This window comes from Amphiprion ocellaris, chromosome 21 (genome assembly GCF_022539595.1).
Source record: "Amphiprion ocellaris isolate individual 3 ecotype Okinawa chromosome 21, ASM2253959v1, whole genome shotgun sequence".
NCBI classification, from domain to species: domain Eukaryota; kingdom Metazoa; phylum Chordata; class Actinopteri; family Pomacentridae; genus Amphiprion; species Amphiprion ocellaris.
In genome coordinates, this window is record NC_072786.1 from 39,772 (window position 1) to 58,386 (window position 18,615).

Genomic DNA, 18,615 nt, shown 5'->3' on the forward strand with positions numbered 1-18,615 from the left:
CTTCATGGCTCAACAAAAACAAATAATAATATATTAGACATTCTCTTCTTTCTACATTTTAACCAAAGTTGACTTTTCGGACTTTATTCTCAGAATTTAGACTTTTGGGTCGAAATATTGCAAAAATGTTCTTGAAGTTTCGTTTTTCTTTTGAAAATGTAAGAAGTCAAGGGAAATTTTGTGGTTACAAAGAAGGAAAAACCTAGAATTTATGAAAATATGGTAGAATAAAGTTTAATAAAATTGTCTTTCAGCTGAGTTTTTTTAACAGATGGTTAAACGTCAAACGGTCTGGATCTCTAAACTCTTTAGGATTTCTCCACTTATTAACACTGTATTCTTTCTCCGAACATTTCAAGATATTATTACGTTTTTATTCTTGAAAGTTTGCAGATGACAAAGTTGTTCCTGGACTCTATCAAACATAAGTCATGAATCCTGAAAGGCCTCAGCAGGAGTGGGAGCTGCTCAGTATAGGAAGTGTCATCAGCGTAGAAACGAATAGTTGAAGGTTAGGGTTTGGCTGTCTGGACTCTTTCAGATGTCTCTACTTATTCAAACTGTTTTCTTCCTCTTTTAGCTGAGTGCACTGATGTAAAACATTCTGGTTCTCTGGACTCACGGCTGACGGCAGGTTTCTGGCCGCTGTTCTCCCTCAAGGTGACGCTGCTGTTGTCGCTGGACGTGTTGCTGTTCTTTCGGGTGATCTTGGTGGGTTCGGCGGCTGGTGGCGGCAGCGGCGGCATTGGCGGCATGGCAGGAGCCGGAGGTGGGGCGGGGGCTGGGGGCATCGGCGTGGCGGCGGGTTTACTGGGCAGGAAGTCGGTTCTGGTGGTTTGTTTCTGAGGAGATAAGAAGTTCCATCAGGGGGTTAACGGAGAACCACCAAGCAGCTGAATCCATCAGTCATTTTAACCTTTGGATTAAAACCCTCTAAACTTCTTCTGAAATGTATTTCCTGTTTTCTGTCTTTCAGAATAAAGTTCGTCATGTTTACCTCGTTGAGTTCTCCCAGAAGTTGCTGTGACGTAAAAATAAAACATGAAACACAAAGATGGTGATGAGACGAAGAAACAAGTTATCTGATCATCTGCTGCTAGATGCTCGACTAAAACACAGGAGATCCTAGAAAACCGCTTAAAGGAACAGTCCCTGTTAGCAGCCAGGGTTAGCCTAACCTAGCGTAGCTTAGCTTAGCATGGAGCTGCAGTCTAAACACAACATCAGGTGAATGTTCGCCCACACCGGATGCGAGAAAATACAAAAAAATTCAACTTATTGGTGAAAAAATTAGCTGATCAACAGAAAATTCACTGGCAGCAATTTTTAGAATAAAAAACTTCTTTTCTGAGCAGAAATCAGTCACGTGTTTGATGTTTTCTGCTTTCTTTCTGTCATGAGTGACTGTAAACTGAGAAAAAACTGTTAAAAGGCCAAACCCATCCAGAAGCTGCTCAGAGGGTTAATAAACGGATTGACCAGGTTGGACCAAAATGTGATGTTCCTTTAAGAACCACAGCAGAGCACACAGGAAGAGGAAACTACAGGAACCTTCACACTAAAAGCACACACCGGTCCTACCTTAAACAACTCAAACTCCTTCTTTGGCATCATGAGCTTTAATTATTGGAGATAAAACATGAGACAGGTGAGTAGGTGGTTGAGCAGGCGGCAGATGAAGCTCAGGTGTGTCCTCCTACCTGGATTGTGTGGCTGTAGATGGGTTCTCCTCGGCCGCTCAGGTCCACAGCTTTGGTGATCTCCAGGATGTTGTTTGGCACGTAGCCGCTCGATCCCATCATGTTACGGACCTTCCACCACTGCTTCCTGTCGTCCAGAACCTGACAGACGACACTCAGGGATTAGACAAAAGGCTGAATGTTTTTAGGGTGTGAAGACCCTACTTAACCCCATAGGTTTATTATTAGACTTTCTCAGTCAGACGAAAGAAACGCATTTTTGAGGCCCTAGAAATCCTCGAAAATGCGTGCCAAAATGGCTCAATAGCACCACCTGGAAAATTTCAAACATTTATTATGACCAGTACATCTGACCTAGACATATGAACTTTGGTACACATATGTAACACGTCAAGACACACAAAAGTGTAACTGACACCCATGCCCAGAATTATGTGTCATATTTTGGGTCATTTTTGCACATTTTCAAAAGCGGTAAACAGGTGTTTCTCTTGTCCTTACAGGTCAAAGGTGAGTATCATATAGTCCTGATTTGTTGTTCATTTCACCCCAGGAGTTGTCTGAGCTGAGTGTTTCAGGTAAAAATGTGTTTTTTCTCCTCTTTTCAGATTCTTCTGTCAAAGGTGAATGTTCACGTAAATAGATGTTTTCTCCTCTCAATAGGTTTCCCTGTCCAAGGAGGGTGTATGACAGTTCTTATCTGATGTTTATTTCACCACAGGAGGTGTTGTCCAATGTGTGTTTGTTCCATGTATGTTTATTTGTGGTTTACATGTGTGTTTGTTCCATGTATGTCTACTTGTGGTTTACATGTGTGTTTGTTCCATGTATGTCTACTTGTGGTTTACATGTGTGTTTGTTCCATGTATGTCTACTTGTGGTTTACATGTGTGTTTGTTCCATGTATGTTTATTTGTGGTTTACATGTGTGTTTGTTCCTGCTGGCGTCTCTTGGTCAGGGCATGTCTGCAAATGAGAAGTGGTTCTCCAACATTTTTAACTGGTAAAATAAAGGTCAACTAAATAAAATAAATTAAACTGGAAGAACATGAACATCCAGAACTCTTAAGATAAGTTAAAAACTTGTATTTATAATATTTATTTAAACAACAGTTGAATTTATAACTTATCAGTAAATTGCTGTTAATTTATTTTTAATTACTGTGATCAGATTTTTTTTTTTTTTTTTAACATTTCAAACCCACCATCTAGTCAGCGGAAGTTAAAAACCAGGAGGTGACATTAAGGAATAAAAACGACGATAAAAAGTGAATGTTTTACCTCAACCACGTCGTCTTTGAGAACAGACAATTCTGTGTTGTTTCTCGCCACAAAGTCGTATTTACATTTGGCAAAAAGTTTCTGCAGCGCCCGGCCATCGTCATCGAAGCTGAGGAGAGACACGGAGAAGAATTAAAATAAAATATTAGACATGAACATGAAGCTGCAGGCATCAGGAGAGAAAACTTCATTATTATCTGAGCAGCAGCTGATGTCTGTTTAAATAGAAAAACAAACTAAAAATGTGTGAAACTCAAAGTTTCTGAGAGCTGCTGCTGTTGATCTGTTTCTGTTTTAATTCTAGACTTTATATTTTCTGTATTTTTAGAAACAGAAAACGTAAAATTTAAAGATTTTAATAATTCAGATTTTAGTGGAAGCCAACAAAAATAATTTTAATTTTCCTCAAACAAAAGTGTTTTTACTCTCCTACATTTTCCTGCAGATAAATAAAAGAAATAATTGATGTTTCTATATCTAGTCATCTGAATACGTAACTTAGATGAATTCTGTTTCTGTGACGTTTATAGAAAGCTTTAAATAGAAAAATGTGAACTCAGCAACTAGAATTTGGTTAATTTCACAAAGACGTTATTATTTCAACTCAATTAAAGATTAATCTAAAAGTTTAATTGTTTCAGCAGCTTAAATATATGATTTAAAGCACAAAAAATAATTTGCAGTTTATTTTCCAAACATTTCTGCAGAAAAACTACAGAAATCCACCAACAGAAATTAAAAGCACAGTTTCTATGCAGCTGTTCACAAAAAAACACAAATAAAAAAATCTAACAAAAATTAACAAGCAAAACAAGTCTGATAATTTAATCTAAATAATTAAATTTTTTAAAAACTCACATTTAAATTTGAACACATTTACAGCCGTGGAGAAACGTCCCAAAGTTAAATCAGAAGGAAAATTAATTTAGAAATTAATAGAAAATAATTCAGTATTAAGGTTGAAAAGGGTGAAAAATAGTCAGTTATAAGTAAAAGAAAAGTCCATTAGTTTAATATTTTATCAGAGTTTTTAAGTTTGAAGCAAAAATTCTTCAGAAAATCCCAGAATAAAGACAGAAACCAGCAGAAATAGAAGTTAGAGATGTTCTACAGAGAACCAGGAGAACCTCAGTCATCAATTAAAATTATAATAAATAAATCTAGATTTAATTAATAAATAAAACAAAATACATACAAAATTTATATTTTAACAAATCTACATTTACTTATCTATTTTTTTCCGTATTTATTCAATAAATAAGAACATTGCTTATATATAAATACAGAAATAAATGTTCAGTAATATTTAAATACAGTCATTAACCCTGAATAATTAATATTTTTTATTAATTATTATATCACATCTGGGCTGCACAGTGGCGTAGTGGTTAGCACTGTCGCCTTGCAGCTAGAAGATCCCTGGTTCACGTCCCGGCTTTCCCGGGATCTTTCTGCATGGAGTTTGCATGTTCTCCCTGTGCATGCGTGGGTTTTCTCCGGGTACTCCGGCTTCCTCCCACAGTCCAAAAATATGCTGTGGTTAATTGATCATTCTAAATTGCCCGTAGGTGTGAATGTGAGAGTGATTGTTTGTCTTTGTATGTAGCCCTGTGACAGACTGGTGACCTGTCTAGGGTGTCCCCTGCCTTCACCTGAGTCAGCTGGGATAGACTCCAGCCCCCCCCATGACCATAGTGAGGATTAAGCGGTGTATAGATAATGGATGGATGGATGGATATATCACATCTGGATTTCTCTGCATTATTCTTATATATAAATTTGCACATGTACTATTTTTTTTATTTAGTTCTATTTTTATTTATGCAAAATACAGAATTAAAAAACTAAAGGTCATATATTTATAGAAATTCAGAAATAAAACTGAAAATATTAATTTATGTTAATGTGTGTTTTAATTTATTTATTCTTTCATGTATTAATTTATTATTAATTTTAGATTTAATTTACCGTTTATTTAATTCTAATAAATTCTATTATTATTATTATTATTATTATTATTATTATTATTATTATTATTATTATTATTAATAATAATAATAATAATAATAATTTTACTTTTTTGTGTGTTATCATTCTTACATGTATTAAACATTATATTGATTTATAACTTTTAAATATAATAGATAATCTAAATACGTACTTAAAAATTATTTGTGTTTTAATTTATTGATTATTTATTCACGTCTGAATGGCCACTTTGATTGATTATTTTTATTATTTAATCTGTTTCATTGTGGCGTCTAGAAGTGATGACTGAGACCCTCCTGGTTCTCCATAGAACCAGAACACGGGATCGGTTCGCCAGGGCGTCATGTGACCTGCGTGTTACCGGTCAACACGTCGGCTGATGGCGTGTTTGAAAGCAGCTACAGCCGTGTCCTGATCCAGGATCTGGATCCGTTTGGAGGAGGAGAAGTCGTACCCGTCTGCTGGAGGGAACCTCTGCAGCGCCACCTGCAGGACACGGAACACGCAACACGTTACATGTAAACAGAGAACATTTTAAATGTGAACACATAAAACATTACAACAGACCATGCTACATGTAAACATTTAAGTAGTCTGTGGTTGTAAGCGTGTTCTTCTACAAGTCTGTGGTTCTAAGCGTGTTCTTTACCTCCTGACCGAGTCGCATCGTCAGATCTTCGGTTCTTTGGATGTCGGTGTTGGACGGACTCTCGGCCAGCTGAGCCAGTTCCTGTTCTCTAGTCACCCCCGGAACCAGCGTAGGTTCCCAACCGTCACGGAACTTCAGCACCGAAGGAGGGAAGTAGTAGTCCTTCGGCCACTCCAGCCTGGAGAACAGCAGGAGAACATCAGGAGAACATGATGAGAACATCAGGAGAACATGATGAGAACATGAGGAGAACATTATGAGAACATCAGGAGTACATGAGGAGAACATTATGAGAACATGAGGAGAACATTATGAGAACATCACGAGAACATGATGAGAACATCAGGAGAACATGAGGAGAACATTATGAGAACATGATGAGAACATCAGGAGAACATTAGGAGAACATGAGGAGAACACCAGGAGAACATGATGAGAACATGAAGAGAACATGATGACAACGTGACCTCACCTGCACTTGGTCCATCCGTCTCCCAGGGCGACCCACAGGTGTCTCTCCTCGGCCGTCGTAGCAGCGTGAAGGAACTCGATGGTTTCTCTGGTCAGCAGTGGAACCACGACGCTACGAGCCAGATCCACGCTGCCGGACATCTGGATCACCTGAAGGACAAAGGAACCACAGATCAGAGGTTCTACAGAGGTTCTGCTGAGGTTTTACTGAGGTTTTACTGAGTTTCTGCTGAGGTTTTACTGAGGTTCTGCTAAGGTTTTATTGAGGTTCTACTGAGGTTCTACTGAGGGTTTACTGAGGTTCTGCTGAGGTTTTACTGAGATTCTACTGAGGTTCTGCTGAGGTTTTACTGAGATTCAACTGAGGTTTTACTGACATTCTGCTGAGGTTCTGCTGAGGTTCTCGTGAGGTTTTGCTGAGGTTCTGCTGAGGTTTTCCCTGAGGTTCTGCTGAGGTTTTGCTGAGGTTCTGCTGAGGTTTTACTGAGGTTCTGCTGAGGTTTTTCCTGAGGTTCTGCTGAGGTTTTACTGAGGTTCTGCTTCACTTTGCTTACAGATCGATCCATTTTATTGATCCTGAGCTCCAGCTACAAACAGTTGATGAAATTTTTTCTGTTTTGGAGTTTGTTTCATTTTCTGTTTTCTTCAGACGTTCATCTTCAGGTTCTAATTCATCAGAACCAGAAGCTTCAGGTCCAGATGAGTCTTTCTAGAACAATCAACTGTTCCTGTTTCTTTCATTCAGATTTCACTGAAACGCTGCGTTTAATTTGTTTACTAACATGATAAATAACGTTGGAGGAACGTTGAGATCATCTGAAACCTGCTGCAGATGTTTAGGAATTCAACTGAAGCAGGAACCAGCAGAAAGTTCTGGTTCTGGACTCACCATCTTCAGAGGAGTGAACAGGAAGTGGACCAGATCCACGGCACTCGGGTTCTGGATGTGTTCCTTCAGCTTCCCCTGCAGGTCAGAACAGGCAGCGTGAGAAGGTTCTACAAGGTTCTGAAGGTTCTCAAAGGTTCTGAAGGTTCTAAATGTTCTGAAGTTTCTAAAAGGTCCTAAAAGTTCCACAGGTCCAATCTAAGAGCTTTGAATACGACAAAGAATCAGTTTAACGTGAGTTTCATCATCAAACGTCTGAAGTCTTAAGAACGGAACTGGAAATTTTTAGGACTGATAAAGTTTACTGATCAGTTACATGAAGGTTCTAAAGGTTTCTGAAGGTTCTGAAGATTCTGAAGGTTCTGAAGGGTTCTGGAGGTTCTAAAGGGTTCTGAAGGTTCTGATAATAATATTAACACCTTTAGGATTAATACAGTTTACTGATCAGTTTCTGTCAGGTTCTAACAGTCTGAGCTGAAATAATTAATCATCTGATAACTGATCAATCAAACATGATAAAACAGAAAAACATGAATATAAACATTAGCATGTTTTTCTATGAAGATGAGGTCTTTATTTGCACTTATTGGTGATAAATTTAATGTTTTATTCTCAAACTTTAAATCTATTAATCATAAATATATTCATATATTTTAGATTTTATTCTGAATTATCACCTGTGGTCTGAATTTTACAGAAATAAAAAACATTTTACCAGAAAAGAAATAAATCTGTGATTAAAATTAACCAAAATAAAAGAATGAAACATTTAATGATTGAAAAAGAAACAATATTTAAATTAAACCTTCAGCTGTGAGTTTATATGATCAGGAATATGAAATAATGTTTTCTGAGGAAAGAATTTTGTCGACTCAGTTTTTAAGAACAGGTGAATCAGGTGAGAACAGGTGAACCAGGTAAGTGAGGTACCAGCTGGTTGAAGGCATGTTTGAACTTCTGCAGACAGTCCACGAACTCATCCTCACTGGGAGGTTTGGATCTCAGTGTCAGGACGCCCTCTGGTGGACAGAAGCAGAACTACAGGTTAGAAACTCGCCTGGGATCAGCCCCAGGTAACAGAAGACCAGAGGAGGTAACAGGTTTCATCTCTGGCTGCTTTTTGAGTGCTTTTAGTCGTTTTGTGTCTTTGGGAAAGTTGTGAAACCTTTTGTTGTTTAGTGTCTCATTTTCTGTCTCTTTTTTGTTTTTTGTGGTCGTTTTTTTCTTTACAAACTACCTTTTTACAGACTTTTAACTGATCAAGCTGGAAATCTGATTATTCTTTCTGTTTTTACTGTTTCTGGCTGATAAATCGAGTCTTTCTGGTGACTTATTTAAAAATAACAAACCTTTAAAACAGATTTTCTTGTTCCAAAGGTTTAGTAAAATTTTCAGATAATTTACTGGAGTTTCTGTTTTCTGCCAAAAATTAAGAGTTAAACGTGCGTTTACATTTAAACCAGTTACTTTCCATATTCAGACAAAGATATGAAATAAATATAATCAACAAATAAATAAAGACTGAACTTTTGTCACATGACTGTTGGTGACAACCGAGTCCGTTGTACTCAGAAATTAATTTTTGTCGTTTTGCGTCTCGTTTTGTTGTCTCGTTTGTCGTTTTGTCTTATTTTTGTTGCTTTTTCTTGTTTTTTTTACACCCTTTATTTTGATCAGTTTATTTTTGTTGGATTTTTGAAAGCAGACCAAAGTGATTAAATCTGATCTTAAACTCAGATCTGGAACAGCTGGAGACGTTCAAGGACTGTGGGAAAGTTGGAAACTTGAACATTCTTTGTGTTTTTACAGGTTTTGACTGATAAATTGTGATTTTTTTTACAGCTAACAGGGTTCAGATTGTCCACATGTTGTTGTGGGTCATTTGTGTTTTCAGCTCAGCTCACCTCCCGGACCTTTCTTCTTGCCTTTCTTGGCCTTCTTCCTCCTGGAGAGCTCGTTGAAAGCCTCGGCAGCCTTCTGAAGCTGGGTGACGAAGAACTCGATGTCGTCCAGGATGTGGTTCAGGATTTGCTAGAGATGAAAGCGGTTTCAGGTGTTTGTAATGATGAAGGCTCAGATCTTTACGTAACCAGATTAGTCCTCAAAGCTTCTGATTGCATTTGAACTCAACGTTCTTCAATCAGATTAAAGCTCAGATTTAATGTCCAGCTGCATCAGACAGATGGACTCACCACGTCTCCGTCCACCCGGGTCGCCGTCATCTCCACCGGACCACCGTCCCCCGAGAGCTGCCGCTGCCGCTCGTCTGTAGCCGGAACCAGAACTAGGACCAGTATTAGAATCAGAACCAGAACCAGGACCAGAATCAGAACCAGGAACAGGACCAGGACATTTAGTTATATTCAGTTAGAACCGAGCGTTCAGATTCCAGATACTTTAAACCAGTAGACGATGTTTGTTTATAGCTTTATCACATTTTGTCTGCAGAAATAATAACTTCTAAATTATTATAATTAATCAGATTAATGAGAAAAATCTGAGATTCTGTTAGAAGCTTCTAAGGTAGGAAGATGGATAAAAAAAAACACTAACTGCTAACCACTAAAACAAGCTAATGACGACCAACTTGAGCTAACAGTAGCTATAAGGAGCTAACAGTAGCAATAAAGAGCTAATAGTGGCAACAAGGAGCTAACAGTAGTGATCAGGAGCTAACAGTATTGATAAGGAGCTAACAGTAGTGATAAGGAGCCAACAGTAGCTACAAGGAGCTAACAGTAGCAATAAGGAGCTAACAGTAGCGACAAGGAGTTAACAGTAGCTTTAAGAAGCTAACAGAAGCTACAAGGAGCTAACAGAAGCTACAAGGAGCTAATAGGAGTTAATGGAAGCTAACTAGAGAAAACAGGAGCTAACAGTAGCTATAAGGAGCTAATAGAAGTTAATGGAAGCTAACTAGAGAAAACAGGAGCTAACAGAAGCTATAAGGAGCTAACAGAAGCTACAAGGAGCTAATAGGAGTTAATGGAAGCTAACTAAAGAAAACAGGCACTAACAGAAGCTATAAGGAGCTAACAGGAGTTGATGGACGCTAACAACAGAAAATAGGAGCTAACAGTAGCTACAAGGAGCTAACAACAGAAAATAGGAGCTAACAATAGCTACAAGGAGCTAACAGAAGCTATAAGGAGTGAACAAGAGAAAAACTGGAGCTAACAGTAGCTATTTGAGGTTAACAGGAGAAAACAAGAGCTAACAGATAGCCTTTTAGCGCTAACAGGCACTAAGTGGAGACAACAAGACTCAGAAAGTTAAATGTACAGAGGCTAGCAGGACCTAAGAGGAGCTATGTGAAGCTAATACGACAAAACAAGAGCTAACAGATAGCCTTTTAGTGCGAACAGAAGTTGGAGCTCAAAGATGCTAACCAGAGCAGAAGACAAATTACTTGAGAATTTTTCTAATAAATTATTTGTCGCGTTTATAAATCAAATCTAAGACTTCCCGTGACATCACTCACAGTCTTGCTGCTCATTAGTCCACGCCGACCAGGCTGCCGCTCGGCTCTTTACGTCCACCGGATTGGTCGACGAAGGCGGTTCGGGGGCGGGGGCAGCAGGGGGAGGGGGGATGGCGCAATTGCTCTTCAGGATCATCCTGCAGACAGAATCAGCCAATCAGCTGCCAGCATCAGAAACAGGTCCAATAAGGAGGCAGGCGATTGGTTCTTACTTCAGAGCCTCCGGCCGCTTCTTCACTTTGCCTCCTTTGGCATCGATCATGGCACTTTCTACGTCTGCGTGGATCAGATTCGCCTGCCGGGACATTTTATTTACACATTAACGAGGATGAAGACAGGAAATCTGGAACGTTTCTGATTTTGTCTTCCTTTAACAGATTTTCTAAATAAAATCTCCAGCGGTGAACCTCAGGGTTCTACTGTTGGTCCTTCAATATTAAAACTAAACAGAATTAAAACCTGCTTTCAGGGCTTCTTTTATTACATGTTTACATTTTAAAACTTTAATTTCAGCAACTTTTAGTGTTTATGAATCTGAACTATTTTTATTCTGACAGTAACAGGAAGTACAGTTTTCATGTATTTTACTTTAGTGTTTTCATGTTGTGGTTCTTCTTACTTCTACTTCTCTATATTTTTAAGTCATTCTGCATCTTCAGATGAACTAATAATGTTTTTTCCATTTTTTTACACAATAATCAGTTTATAAATCTGTCATTTACTCTCATTAACAAAGATTAATTTACTTTATACTGAAACCACTTCCAGTTCTGCCCTCTGGCTTCATTTTATCGTATTTTATTCTTTTTCTCTGAGTTTTTGTTCCAGCTCACTTTGATGTCGTCGCACTGGAACAGATGCAGGTCCGGTTTGGTTTGACCCGATTCTTTACACACCAGAGCCAGGATGGAGTCGTAGCTGCAGGCGTTCATCACGGCCTGGCAGTGCTGGATGGAGGAGATGGGGAAGTTCTCCAGCTCGTTCTGAAGGAACCCAGACAGAACAATCACAGTAAATACAACAGAAGTCTGGTAAAATACAAAAATCTCATCAAAAACAACAAAAGCCTGATTAAAAACAACAAAAGCCTGATTAAAAACAACAAAAATCTGATGAAAAACAACAAAAATCTGATGAAAAACAACAAAAATCTGATTAAATCCAACAAAAATGTGATGAAAAACAACAAAAATGTGATTAAAGCCAACAAAAATCTGATTTAAAAACACCAAAAATCTGATTAAAAACAACAAAAATCTAATTAAATCCAAAAAAAGTCTGATTTAAAACAACAAAAGCCTGATTAAAAACAACAAAAGCCTGATTAAAAACAACAAAAGCCTGATTAAAAACAACAAAAATCTGATTAAAAACAACAAAAATGATGAAAAACAACAAAAATCTGATGAAAAACAACAAAAGCCTGATTAAAAACAACAAAAGCCTGATTAAAACCAACAAAAATCTGATGAAGAACAACAAAAACGGGATTAAAACCAACAAAAACATGATTAAAACCAACTAAAATCTGACTAAAACCAACAAAAACCTGATTAAAAACAACAAAAGCCTGATTTAAAAACAACAAAAATCTGATTAAAAACAACAAATATCTGACTAAAACCAACAAAAACGTGATTAAAAACAACAAAAGCCTGATTAAAAACAACAAAAGCCTGATTAAAAACAACAAAAATCTGATTAAAAACAACAAAAACCTGATGAAAAACAACAAAAATCCGATGAAAAACAACAAAAATCTGATTAAAAACATCAAAAATCTGATTAAAAAAATATCTGATTAAAAACGTCAAAAATCTGATTAAAAACAACAAAAACCTGATTAAATATGACAATAGAGAGGTTAACATTCACCTGTCTGATCAGACAGGTGAGTCCTACCTTAGTCTCCAGGTCCACCAGGCTGACCGTCTTTTCCTCCACCTGCAGCAGAACCTCCTGGGTCCAGACCTTCCCTTTAGCGTCCAGCAGCCGCAGACGTCTGATCCCATCGTCCACCGAGATCATCCCGTCCTTACGGTCCAACACGAAGGTGGTGAGATGCTGAAAGACAAGAGGACAAACTCAGAACCAGAACCAGGAGGACAAATTCAGAACCAGGACCAGGTTTCAGGTTCTGTACATTATTAATTAATTACATTATATTAATTAATAATTATACAGTTTATATATTATATAGCATAATTTATAGATTAATTAAACTATAATTAACTATCATAATTATAACATTAATTATATTATATTAATTATATTCTATTACCTTATATTATGTAACATCATATTATATTAATTACATTGTATCATATCATATTATTTTATATTGTATTATATTATACTATATTATATTAATAGAATAGAATAGAATAGCCACTTTATTGTCAACCAGAACACACACTAGTTGGTGCACATTATGACTGAAATTCAGGTGCAACAAGCTCTCCCTCGGACTGATAAATACAGAAACAAACAAAAAAAATTTCTAAATAGAAACAATTCCAATATATACATGTAAACAACTATATAAATATATATAAAAATATGTATATATAAATGCATACACACCTGTAAACATACACATCAGCACATATTTCTTTTACAGTGAAGATGTGGCATCAGTATTGCACGTACATTGTAAAAAGTAGCAGCAGTTATAGTTCAGTGAACTACGGGTGCCCAGAAGGGTTACTTTGAGTTCAAGAGTCTGATGGTTTGGGGGATGAAACAGTTCCAGAACCTGGCTGTTCTAGTCCTGATGCTGCAGAACCTCCTCCCAGAGAGGAGCAGGAGAACAGTCCATGGTGGGGGTGAGTGGAGTCTTTGATGATGTTGTGGGCTCTGCTGAGACAGCGCTTGTGAGCAACATCCTGGATGGATGGAAGAGAGGTCCCCATGATCTTCTCTGCCGTCCTCACCACCCTCTGCAGCGACTTCCTGTCTGAGGCCCTGGAGCTGCCAAACCAGATGGAGATGCAGCTGGTCATCAGCTCTCTATGGTGCCTCTGTAGAAGCTGGTCAGGATGGGAGGGGACAGCTGTGCTCTCTTCATCCATCGCAGGAAGTGCAGATGTTGTTGAGCCCGTTTGACCAGAGATGATGCGTTTAATGACCAGACCAGACTGTCAGTGATGTGCACCCCCAGAAATCTGGTGCTGCTGACCACCTCCACAGCTTTATTGTCAATGATGAGAGGTGAATGACTGGGCTGCTTCCTCCTGAAGTCAATGGTTAACTCCTCCGTCTTCTCGACATTCAGGAGCAGATTGTTCACGCTGCACCAGTCCACCTGCTGCTTCACCTCCTCTCTGTAGGACAGATTGCTGTTGTGTCATCCACATACTTGATGATGTGGTTTGAGGTGGATGCAGAGCAGCAGTCATGTGTCAGCAGCGTGAACAGTAGTGGGCTCAGAACACATCCCTGTGGGGATCCAATGGAGACAGATGGAGCTGGAGATGGTGTTTCCCACTATCGCTGACTGTGGTCTGTTAGTGAGGAAGTCTAGCAGCCGGTTGCACATGGAGGTGCTGATACCCAGTGGACTCAGTTTGCTGACCAGCTGCTGGAGGATGATAGTGTTAAATGCTGAACTGAAGTCAGCCAGCAGCATTTGCACATACGTGTTCTTGTCCTCCAGATGTGCCAGGCTCAGATGGAGAGCAGAAGAGATGGCATCCTCTGTGGAGCGATTCGGCCGGTAAGCAAACTGATACGGGTGGAGTCCAGGGGCAGTGTGGAGATGATGTGGTCCTTTACCAGCCTCTCAAAGCACTTCATCATGATGGGTGGAAGCGCCACAGGGCAGTAGTCATTGAGGCAGGTGATGGTGGATTTTTTGGGCGCTGGTATGATGGTGGTGGATTTAAAACAGGATGGAACAACAGCCTGCTCCAGCGAGGTGTTAAAGATGTCCGTAAGCACCCGTGTCAGCTGGTCAGCACATAGTGGAGGAGCAGCTTTGTAATCTGTGATTGCCTGGATCCCCTGCCACATGCTCCTGGTGTTGCTAGGATCATGGAAGAAGCTCTGAATCTTCCTAGCATGTGCACACTTTGCTATTCTGATAGCCCGGTTGAGGTTGGCTCTGGCTGTTCTGAGCGTGAGCTCATCGCTGGACTTGAAAGCGGCGTTCCGTGCTTTCAGCTTCTCCCGTACCTCCTGCGTCATCCATGGCTTCTCGCTGGCCCTGGTGGAGATGTGTTTCATGACGCAGAGATCCTCTGTGCACTATTATTATTTTATTACTATTATTGTGTTTATTGATACATAAGTTGCTGTAACAATGTGAATTTCCCCTGGCGTGGGGAGAAATAAAGGACTATCTTATCTATCTTTTGGATGCAGGCAGACACAGATGCAGCGTACTCCTCCACATTGGTGTGTCCATTGTCCGTTGCAGCAGCTTTGAACATGTCCCAGTCTGTGCATTCAAAACAGTCCTGTAGGGCTTCTGTCGCTCCCTCAGGCCAGACCCTCACCTGCCTCACAGTGGGTTTCCCTCTGGTCAGCAGGGGTCTGTATGCTGGTGTTAGCATCACAGACAGATGGTCAGAAGAGCCAAGGTGGAGGCGGGGGGCAGCTCTGTAGGCAGTTCTGATGTTGTCCAGTGCGTTGCATCCTCTAGTTGCAAAGTTCACATATTGGTGGAAATGGGGGAGAACAGTCTTCAAGTCAGCCTGATTGAAATCTCCAGCTACAATGAAAACACCCTCTGGATGTGTGGTTTGCAACTGTGTGATGGTCTGGTACAGAACACTCAGGGCCTCCTTTGTGTTCGCACTGGGGGTGATGAACACTTCCATGATGATCACAATGGAATGTTCCCAGCCAGGTAAAATTATATATTATATTATATTATATTATATTATGATGCACACCACATTAAAGGCTCTGAAATGTGGTGGCTGTTTGTCCAGAGCCCTGGTTGGTAAAACTGTGCTAATTAGATCCATGCAGAGTCCTCCTGGTCCCTGCCTGTTTGTCCTCTTACACTCTTAAAGTGCTTCTCCAGGTGGCAGGGGTTGCTGGGTGCAGTGTGGAGATGGTGGGTTGCCTGGAGGGGTCTGCATAGGATTGGTGAGTATGATGGTCTGGACATTGTTTCCTTGAAGCGGACTGTGAATTGTAGGTGTAGATGTTAAAGATGTTTGAGGCGTAAGTATTTAGGAAAATGGTGAGTAATTACTACATCTATAGATTGTATTGTATGCTGTCTGAGATTCCTACGGGGAACCTCATCTTAAGAGGAGGGGGACGACCCTCTACCTGGACAGGTGTTCCTGTCTTTCTGGAGCTGAGGGTCGTCAGCTGATGAGCCACACCTGGGATCAAGTGACTCCACTTGATATAACCTTCCTCTCTCCTACTGCAGCTGGCTGACAGGAGCTGCTGCCTGTGGAGCTTCAGCACGGTGCTTTTGGGCTTTCCCTTTGTGGTTTGATGTGCACATTTTCGATTGTTTGGTTACAATAAAATCAGTTTTAGTCACCACACTGATTTGTCTCCCTGTTTTGTTGCAGCCTTTGAGCCAAGCTGTAACATATATTATATTAATTATATTAATATGTTCATACTGACCTCCACATGGTACTGCGACGTGTCCGTCAGGCTGTTGATACTGGCCTTGGTGTAGCTTTTTCTTTGTTCTGGTGGAAACAGCAGAAGTAGGAAATTAAATCTCTGATTTTGGTTTATAGATAATAATAAAAATAATATTCCTGAAGGCGTCTAAAAGCATTCAAACTGTCCCACCAGGAGGACCAATCTCGGAAATAATGAAGAATCTGAAGCTGGTTTCTGATTAAAATCATCCTTAATGTTTCTTTTATTGTAAATTACATTAAAGGAAAGAAATTTCTCCAAAATGACAACATCTGTCCCGCATAAATAAAGTTTATTTTAGTCATTTCGAACTTGTCTTTAAAAAATACATTTGTCCAAAAGGGGGGAAAAAAACACTCCAAGACTTCAAATTCTCCAGATTTCCTTAAAATTGATCAAAAATGTCAAAAAAACATCCCAAATTCACCCAGAAATTGGACTAAATTTGACCAAAACTAAAAAAAACTTGTGGCTAAAATCAAGTCATGGTTTCAGTCTGTTCACCTGAAGCTGTAAATATTAAAATAACAATAATCATATTTTATTTGTTCAGTCTAGGAGTCACATGGAGAGTTTGTTGGGTGAAAATGAAAAAGTTTCCTGAAATAAAAAGCTTTAATTGTGATGATTAATACTAAATATTGATTATTAATATTAAATATGGATTATTAATATTCAATATTGATGATTAAAATTAGATATTCATTATTAATATTAAATATTGATGATTATTATTAAATATTTATTATTATTATTATTATTATTATTATTATTATTATTATTATTATTATTATTATTATTATTATATTCATTATTAATATCAGATATTAATTATTAATATTAAATCCTGATTATTAATATTGAATAGTGATTATTAATATTAGATATTAAACGTCCTGGTGGGACGATGAATGACCAGAAGATGAAAACACAGAAAACAAACACAGAGAAGAAATGTTAAAGTTCAGCTGAAATACAAACTTCAGTAAAATGTTTTGTTAAAGTTCAACACAAAAACTCTAAAGGAGGCAGAGACACATTGTTTCTATGTTGTTTTTACATTGTTTTTAGGTTTTCCTGAAGTTACGGAGTCTGTGTACAAAGTTTGTATGTTGGTCTGAGTCTAAATGACCTACAGGAGCAGTGTTTGTTCTTCAGTTATCAGCTGATAAACTTTAAGAACTGATCAAACATTTAGAACCACGGAGCTGAACTTTACAAACAGAACCAACAGATTAAAGTCTGAAGAAAGCAGCGGCAGAAACAGGAAGTAGCAGAAAGTCTGAAATATTCAGATAAACTCTGATGACAAACGACTTAAATCTTAAAATCAGAACATTTTCAAGACAAAATGTTTACTTTGTCTTTAAACTGAGATAAAGAAAACTGAATAAAACTCTCCAACAGACAGAAGAGACGCTGAGAGGCTGAAGCAAAAATCTCATCATTTATTTTATTAATGTTGAATAAGAAACTTTACGTTTTATTAGAAGTTTAAAACAAATAAATATGAATTGAAGATATATGAATAAAATGAAATTGATGGATCAGCCTCACATGTCTTTCTTAAGATCACGGGTCAGATTTTGGTTAATTTGGACGTTTGTTTCTTTTAGTTCCAATAAAGTTTTATTTTATTGGTTTCATTTTTGACTTGTATGGAGGCAGATAAGTGAAAAAAATAATCAAAGAAAATTTCAGAAATATCAGAAAGACAGAACCAAACTATTAAAAGCTGTTTTTTATTCTCTCTAAAATAAATCCTATGTTCTTTCTGACACTAGAGACGTCTTGTTTGCTTATTTTGGCACAAATGTGATTCCACATTCTATTAAAAACAACTGATTTAGTACAAAGATAAATGCACAACTTTAACATCCAAAAGAATCAAAATCAGAAATAAATCAGAGAAATAAAAGCACACAAACACTCAGAGGTTTTTTATCTCACTCTCACTTTTCTTTTTACGTTTGGAAGAAGAACGAAGGAAATAAATCTCATCTGATCCTGTTAATGTCACAAATAATCGGATTAAATCAGATTTAAAATTACATTTCTGTTAAACACGATGACAACAAAACAACATGAGATACTAAATGAGACAAACACAAACGGCTTGTTTCAGATCAGAATTAACTTTTTCTCCTTTTTAGAGCTTTTAAACCTGTTTTGTGTGAATCTTCTTTAACTTTAACTTCTGTTTGAACTTAAGAGACTCAGCAACTCTGCAGTATTTCCTTCTCCCCGCCACAATAAAAGCACCAGTCCACCAGAATAAGAGACTCACCGTACAGAGTTTTGGCACTGGACTTGGCTTTCTGTCTCTGAGGCTCCGGAGATGAAGAGCTGTGGCCACTGAGACACAAACACAGGAAGCAGGTCAGTAAACACGGATCTGATTGGCCGACCATGTTGTCATTGGTCTGAATCAGCGGTAACCATGGCAATGGGACTGATGCTCTACAACCAGCAGGCGGAAAAACTGATTCATAAAACGTTCATTTGGTTCAATGTGGAGAACAAATAGACAAAAAACTAA

The 18,615-nt window shown here is 38.4% G+C and overlaps 1 protein-coding gene across 7 annotated transcripts in view; it reads right to left on the reverse strand.

Annotated features, from left to right (window-relative positions):
* eps8a (epidermal growth factor receptor pathway substrate 8a) overlaps nucleotides 1-18,615 on the reverse strand; it is a 75,938-nt gene that overhangs the window by 33,334 nt on the left and 23,989 nt on the right. For 3 of the 7 annotated variants that reach the window (XM_055006455.1, XM_055006450.1, XM_055006451.1), the window contains 18 exons: nucleotides 18,364-18,431; nucleotides 16,053-16,120; nucleotides 12,360-12,521; nucleotides 11,291-11,440; nucleotides 10,670-10,752; nucleotides 10,458-10,594; nucleotides 9,169-9,260; nucleotides 8,881-9,007; nucleotides 7,907-7,995; nucleotides 6,980-7,054; nucleotides 6,092-6,240; nucleotides 5,620-5,797; nucleotides 5,332-5,456; nucleotides 2,982-3,090; nucleotides 1,701-1,841; nucleotides 1,582-1,617; nucleotides 998-1,021; nucleotides 623-842 (listed from right to left, as the gene is read on the reverse strand). In XM_055006455.1, coding sequence (XP_054862430.1) covers nucleotides 623-842; nucleotides 998-1,021; nucleotides 1,582-1,617; nucleotides 1,701-1,841; nucleotides 2,982-3,090; nucleotides 5,332-5,456; nucleotides 5,620-5,797; nucleotides 6,092-6,240; nucleotides 6,980-7,054; nucleotides 7,907-7,995; nucleotides 8,881-9,007; nucleotides 9,169-9,260; nucleotides 10,458-10,594; nucleotides 10,670-10,752; nucleotides 11,291-11,440; nucleotides 12,360-12,521; nucleotides 16,053-16,120; nucleotides 18,364-18,431 — 2,033 coding nt within the window. The remainder of the gene's footprint in view (nucleotides 1-622; nucleotides 843-997; nucleotides 1,022-1,581; nucleotides 1,618-1,700; nucleotides 1,842-2,981; nucleotides 3,091-5,331; nucleotides 5,457-5,619; nucleotides 5,798-6,091; nucleotides 6,241-6,979; nucleotides 7,055-7,906; nucleotides 7,996-8,880; nucleotides 9,008-9,168; nucleotides 9,261-10,457; nucleotides 10,595-10,669; nucleotides 10,753-11,290; nucleotides 11,441-12,359; nucleotides 12,522-16,052; nucleotides 16,121-18,363; nucleotides 18,432-18,615) is intronic. The other 4 variants (XM_055006452.1, XM_055006456.1, XM_055006453.1 and 1 more) reach the window with 4 other exon arrangements.